At 41.3% G+C, this 7324-nt stretch overlaps 1 protein-coding gene across 1 annotated transcript in view; it reads right to left on the minus strand.

Annotated features, from left to right (window-relative positions):
• Window positions 1-1088: 1088 nt before the first annotated feature.
• The window catches only part of MGAT4D (MGAT4 family member D), a 97073-nt gene continuing 90837 nt past the window's right edge, over window positions 1089-7324 (minus strand). The window contains exons 12-15 of the mRNA XM_019522118.1: window positions 4950-5028; window positions 4747-4828; window positions 2902-3014; window positions 1089-2261 (exon numbers count right to left, since the gene is read on the minus strand). Of these exons, the coding sequence (XP_019377663.1) occupies window positions 2235-2261; window positions 2902-3014; window positions 4747-4828; window positions 4950-5028 (301 nt within the window). The 3' untranslated portion in view covers window positions 1089-2234. The remainder of the gene's footprint in view (window positions 2262-2901; window positions 3015-4746; window positions 4829-4949; window positions 5029-7324) is intronic.

Consider the following 7324-nt stretch of genomic DNA (forward strand, 5'->3'; position numbering starts at 1 on the left):
CAGGGGGACAGGCACTGGGGGCAAGTGGCAGGATTGGGACAGGCAGCAGGGGCAGACACCAAAGAAGGGCAGCACGGAGTATGGAGCAGCAAGGACATAAGTGGTGGAGGGTCTGGCTCCCTCCATAGTGTTGCTTTCCCCATCATAGTAATGGGAGGGACATATTTAAGATGACCTTCCAATAATTAGATTCTCTACATGGAAAATTGTAACAAATTTATCATTTTCCACATAGAGATTCTAATTACTGGGGGGTCATCTTAAATTCAAAATCATCTTGGATTCAGGTAAAACAGCTAGAAACCTTGAGTTATGTGGTTGAATATTGGAAGATTCTGATAGGAACCCTGAAGAAACAGATAATTGTCCTGGAACACTTATTTTAACAGAAAATACAAAAACAGTGCATTAAGGAAAACAATGGAGGTTTCAGAAAAACAAGCTGTTTCAACTTTTTCACATTTACAGTATAAGGATTCCTAAAGGTCAGCAAAGAAAAAAGTCCCTGAAAGTGACCCTGGTTTATATGCTACTTACACTTTCTAAACAGTGTCTCCTGCGGAAGTATCTTTTTAACTCAGAGATCCTACAGTTTCAGGTAAAAAGGAGTGTAAACTGAATAGCTTCTGCGACTTCAACTTTGTCTTGTTATCTTTACTCTGCTTTTCTTCTTTATACATTTCTGCTATTAGGTAATATCCTAATCTTGATATCAGCACAGTAAAAAGCTTGGCACTCCTCATAAAGTCAAATAGAACTGGATCCTCATTAGCAAGTCATATAGTACTAATAAGCATTGTACTTGCCTTCTCTCCCTATACAGCATTTGGGCTACTGGAGCTTTCACAAATCCATCATATTTGATCTCCCCACACTATCACTCTGTGGTAAAAGTCCCCATGGAAGACAGCCCCACACTAAGTATGGGGAGAGGAATTTCTCTGGAGCTGGGGACTTTCCTACACACACCTTGTTCCACTATCTTTCCACCTTGTTCCACTATCTTTGAGGTTTTCTGACAGCTGCAACATTTGGCTCAATGAATAACATTCAATAATTATTAAACTGCCCTGCATCACAGCACACAATGAATAATAAATACCTTTATTTTCACTGCCTAGGTTTTTGTTTACCTATATCAATTTAACTTCTCCTTTAATCATACTTCTCTTAGATTCAGTTAGGTAGAGGTAACTTCTCACGATCTGCTTTGCATCCTCCCATCAAGCAAAGTTGTTGTGGGAAGCAGATGTGACCTGTAAACTCTGTTACTCCCAAGAAAGCCCAGGCTACTCATGTAAATAAAGTTACTCATGAATCAATATTTGCTGAAATTCTGCCTTACTGGAAATTGCTCAGAAACCAACATCCTATTATGTATATATATATATTTTGTTTGATTATATTGTCTATTCATTTTTTAAATAAGGACTTAAGCAACAGCACACATGATATAGGAAAGGAAAGAGTTTATTTTTTTTAATTTACGATTTTTTTAATTTACAATCCAAAACGATGTTTTGGATAGTACAGTTTTTCCTCCCACCAAAGCTTTCAGTACTGTAACTTATCTGTAGTTGTACAACTGTAGTAATACTGCAGTAGTACTGCAATTACTATCTGTGATTAACTCAGTACAGACCATATTGAAAAACATGCTCTCAAGCTATCTTAAGAAATAAAATGCATTTTCAAAGACACATGGTCACTACTTTGCAAATTACTGATGATTTTCTTCTCTGCCCCACTTCCTCACTAAAATGTTCTCTGTCAATATGTTACAGTGGAATTAAAAAATGTGCCCCCATAGTCCAATCCAACTTCTAAGTCTAGTGGGACTGAATTGCAACAAGGACTTTGACACTATTCCCTGAGAGAGGTCCTAATAAATCACATCTTTAAAAAAGATTTTTTGTTTTAATGTTATAGTGTGTATTATTCACTCCCTGTGATGGGTCAAGGCAACAGGTTTAAAAATATAGTTTTGTTTATGAAAGGCATGCCATGGATATCTCACAGAACTATTTAACATATTCAAGTTCCTCATTTCATATATTTTACAAAAGGTTGCATTGCATTATGTTTCCTCCAATTCTTTCCTAATACATGGTATTAAGTAATGGAGAGGTTTTCCTTTCTCCTAGCAGACCATTTGTTGCTATCAATAAATAGTTTGGTTTTCAAGGCAGTCTTTAAGAAATGACACTTCTAAAACTGTGATTTTCTGGAGTTGTTTACTTTCCAGGCATCCTGATGAATATCTGGAAAAAAACAGTAGCAGGATGAATTATTTTATAATATTTGTAAAAAAAACAAAACAAAAACCTTATAAGACAATATGAACGTATCTGGGCTCCTACCTCTCCCTTCCTCCCCCTTTAAGATATACCAATACCAATACTTCCTCTGATTTTTTTTTAAAACTCCTTGTTGATTTTTCTACCTTGGTGTTATAGCATTAAATCAGATCCACAAACACTCAAATACCAACAACTTGAAAACTATCAAACTTTTGTCACAGCATGTTCATATGCTATTGCTGCGAATAACACTTGAAAATGCTTCCACTCAAAGACAAGATAGAAAATAACAAATTTTGCCTTTTTTAGTTTGCTTATTTAGTACAGTATGGCCCCCATTCCACAAGCCACACTCACAGAACTGTTCATGAACAATGAACAAACACCCCATTTGAGCATTTCCCAGCAATTTTTGTAGTCAAATGAATTGTTCCCTGTCTAGTTTGCTTTTTTTCCTGTTTGTGTAGGTCTTCCACACAAAAAACCTTTCCAAAATTAAAAAGGTGACTATAAAATCATATATGTTAGTGGATGGATACAGGAGGAGAAATTGAAACGATTCCTAGCAATACCCTTATTAAAGTGCTAACTATAGGCGTACCTCATTCAGTAAGACCCATACAGAAGAATCAGAATGGATAGATAAACGAATAGCTTGTATTTTCCCTACTGATGGACTGATGATGCCTTCTGCTACTCCATTTTCAAATGTACCTGTTTATAAAGTAAAACAGGATCAGTACTGATACATGCAAAAATGAAATGTGATTCTAGTGAACTTCACAAAGATATGTACCATGTCAAAAACAGCTATGATCTAATGTGCCATAATAATTTAAATGAAGTAATATAAAATGAGAGAATAAATTATCTAATATGATACAACCAGAAATAACTGAAAGCTAAAAATGGAAATAGTCCTGCTAGATATTAAGACTAATTTATTCACTGAAAGCAATAAATAACTGAAACAGGCTGCAACAGAAGAGTTGTCTAATCACTACAAATGAAAAAGGTAAGATAAAATCTTAGTCTGAAAAATTTACAGAAATGCTCTACATGACATGAGGTCACATTAAAAGACCCAAATTAAAGTGCTATTCTGATAAATCATGGTCATGGTTCTCCAGTCTATTACAATGGTTATACACAGATTCAACTACTAAAGTTACTTTTGCATGTAGTCAAAACTCAGCATAATAGACAAAACTTGGGCTCCAAGAACAGCATTTATTTCTTTCTGACCTGGGTACAGCTCAGAGAAAGGAAGTGGAAAGGAAAGTTGGGAGCTGAGGAAAAATAGGATAAAGAGAAAAGAGAAGAAAGAACAGAAAGCTCTGAGGTCAGAAAACAGATGACCCTTGACTAAACAAGGACCTTTGGTGTTTCTTTAGGGTTGTATGTGAATTGGACTGATTTTAGGTCATTTTCACTGAGGGGAAAATGATTACCTGAATTTCATAAGAATGCATAAGGCCCCCAGCAGTTAGGATTTAGGCTAGTTTTTTGTTTAATGTAGCTCATTTTCCCTAGAAACAAAATGTAATCATTCACACCTATGCAGATACAATATTCTAAGGAACTGTTGTACAAGAGTTTCCCTTCTTACCTACCATTTCCAGAATTGTGCTCAGAATTTTGGAATATCCAGATTACTTGGTAATATTGGAGTATTATTGTAGCTGTGATGGTCCATGAAATTTGTGAGGTGCAAAGATTTGTTGGAGGTGATACCTTTTATTGGACCAACTGTATAGTTAGACAATCTTTCGGTCAAGTCTGGGAAGGGTAACTTGTGCCCATAAGTTTGTCTAAGAACTCTCTTAGCTATATAGTCGATCCAATAAAAGACATTCCCCCCACTTCCCCCAAATCCTTGCCTCTCAGAGCTGATTTGCACAATCTTTCAGTATACTATTTATAAGATTCTAACACACTGTTACTACTATAAAACAACAATAAAATCAATAAGGCATGTTATGGTGCACAAGGGCTTTTATGGTGCACAAGGGCTTTTAATAGTGTATTTTGATATGATGATTCACCTTTGTTGCAAGATGAAACATAAGCAAATGATGCCAGGATCAATTAAGAACCCTTGCCTTCAGCTAAAACTCAAGTCAGACCTGAGTGCAAAACTTAAGTCAGAATCAATTATCCCACTGAAGAGCCTGCAAAGGTTTTACTTTTTCTTTAATTAAAAACCTTCTTTATCCCCTTTACTGGATGATGTCTGTTTTCATTCCTTGAAACAAAATATAATAATCAGTTCTCAAATATCACACACTGAAACATGCTGAAGTTCAAAAAGTTTCTGTTGAGTAGTTGTTCACGTTGGAATTTCGAGTTTCTGGTACAGCTCATGGATTCTTAAATACAAAGTTGGAGAATTTTTATCAGGCTTATAAAAACAAACTGTTTCAGCCTTTAAATAAGAATAGTTTACCTATCTTTAAATAGCCATCTTTGGTTCTTTGGTAGTTATATTTACTTCCATTGCCTGCAGACTCTTTTAATAATTCTGTTTCCTGCAACAACAACAACAACAACCAGTAAAAACTTGCATCAGGTTTTATAAAGCATGACATATCCTCAGGCACCAATAAAATGAGAACAGTTGTGTTCTGCAGTAGCAAGTAAGACACTTACATCAGCAGGTAAAGCTTCCACAGTAGAGTTATTCAATTTGTCACCAGGGTGTTCTATGTTTCCACTTTTAAAGAGGTACCTGCCAATAAGAACTGTGTCATTTTTGTATGTTTTATATACTGGAGAAAATTTGTAGGTGAATAAATCCTAAGAATCACTTCTGAAGTACAACTCTGAATACACTTCAATGAGGAAATCAGTGAGGACAGAGGCAGACATTAATATTTGTAGCCAGTTGTAGCCTTTAAAATTAAAACAAAATATCTTCTTAAAGCAACCTACCCTGAAAACCACGAAAGTAGTCATCCTGAGTTATCACTAGGCTTTCCCCCTTTCGGTGCTTAGATGCCAAGCAAAATAACTGTTGCCTGAATCACTAGCTCACTGAGATCCTGATCCCTAACAAGCCTATATCATGTAGAAGGCAGGGTAGACTTACACCTTATAGGCTAACCAAAGTAATTATATATATCCAAAACTTAGCTGAGGCCTACATCCCCCAGATTTAGGGTGACCATACATCCCAGTTTGGCTGGGACAGTACTGGATTTTGGAGGCTGGTCCCTGCCAGCTGGTGAAAATTAAAACAAGTGTCCCAGGTGCAGGGCAGGGAAGCAGAGCAGCAGGAGCTATGAAATAGGAAGCCCTAGCAGGCAGCAAAATTGCCCTAAAATAGGTTAGCTTGATTAATGGGATGGCCATTATAAAGGGGAAATAACTGTTAACACCTGCAAAGTAACGAACAATGAGTCATTAACAGGCAATTGACTACCTTAGCAGCCTGAATAGTAATACCAGAGCTGTACCAGACTGCCCAGCCCCACCTTTGCCTGCAGGAGCACCACTAACTTGGGGGGTGAAAGGGTGGAGATCAATGTCCCGGATGTCACATTGTCTCATATCATCATCACCCTACCCATATTGGCAGGCACACATGGAACACCTTCAACCAAGCTAGAACACTAACTTCCTCTCCATTCCCATAGTAATTCGAGCCTTCTTAGGCATAGGGCATGTGTAGATGAAACAGGACCCCTAAATTGAAGTCATGAGTTTTAAAAAACACCACTTCAATTTAGGGCTGATTAAATCCCTGTGTCGTGCACACACCCCGCTGACTTACCCGCTTCTTTGGCAGGGAGGGGAGGGTGAGCTGCCAGTGGGTGGAGCAGCCCCTGGGCTGTGGGGGGGTGCGGGTGCTGGTGTTTCCCTCTGTGGTAGCAGCAACCCACCCCCCAGGCGGCACCTGCCTGCCATCACCCACCTCAGGCAGTCCCGGGGGGCACTGCCCCCATGGAGAGAAGCCCAGGGCCCCCCGCGCAGCTCAGGCAGGCAGGCAGGCTCCGGGGAGGAGATCAGGCTCACCACTTTTCTTGGGGAGAGCTGCTTTCCTGGGCTCTTGTCAGCCTGCTTGCAGGGCTTCCTGCAGAGCCGTGGAGCTGCATGGAGCCCAGTGCTTTGCTCCATGGCTGTAGGAGCAGCAAACTAAAACTCCTCAAAGGAGTTTTAGTTTGCTGCGCCCCAAGTTATTTAAGGTGCATTACACCGCCAAATTTCCTACAGCGGCTGGAATTAATGCACAATACGCCGCCAACATGTGCAAACACGGACACCATTAAAGCAATGCAAAAGCATTTAGCCCTCTTTGAAGTGTCATGCACACACGCCTCTCATTTTGTCTACAGACTATGGCTGCGTGAAGCTTTGGGTGCTGATTCGATTTGGAGGGGAAGGGGACCATGGGGGGACCCCTGCCAGGCCCCATCCCTTGCCTGCTCCCCCAGCTCCCCTATGGCTGCCCCGCCCACCCCAGCTTCTGGTGCTTTAAAAAACCCTCCCCACTTACTGGGTGCTGCCTGGTGGGGTGGCAATCCCTGCTGCCCGCCACTGCCCCACGCTGCGTGGGGGCTCTGCCACGAGCCCCCTGCCCCCCTCCACTGTCCCAGTGCCCCCATGGTTGCCCCACCCACCCCAGCTTCCGGCTCTTAAAAAACCCCCCAAAAACCCAACCAACCACCCACCCCCTGGACTCACCGGTGCCTGCAGCGGCTTTGGGGGGCTCATGGAAGAGCCCCCCATGTGGTGCAGGGCAGTGGGGATTGCCCTGCACCAGCAGGAACTGGTGACTGCAGGGGGGTTTTTTTCTTAAAGAGCCAGAGCTGGGGTGGGCAGGGCAGCCATGCAGGGGCTGGGACAGCAGGGGGGGACTTGTGGAAGAGCCCCCCATGCAGCATGGGGCAGTGGGGGGCAGCGGGAATCACCCCCTGCCCAGCAGCACCCAGTGAGTGGGGCTTTTTTTTTCAAAGCGCCGGGAGCTGGGGTGGGCAGGGAGCCATTGCTGGGCAGGGAGAGTGGGTGGGCATGGGCCTGTGAGA

This window comes from Gavialis gangeticus, unplaced genomic scaffold, assembly GCF_001723915.1.
Source record: "Gavialis gangeticus isolate Ggan-Ray unplaced genomic scaffold, GavGan_comp1, whole genome shotgun sequence".
NCBI classification, from domain to species: Eukaryota; Metazoa; Chordata; order Crocodylia; family Gavialidae; genus Gavialis; species Gavialis gangeticus.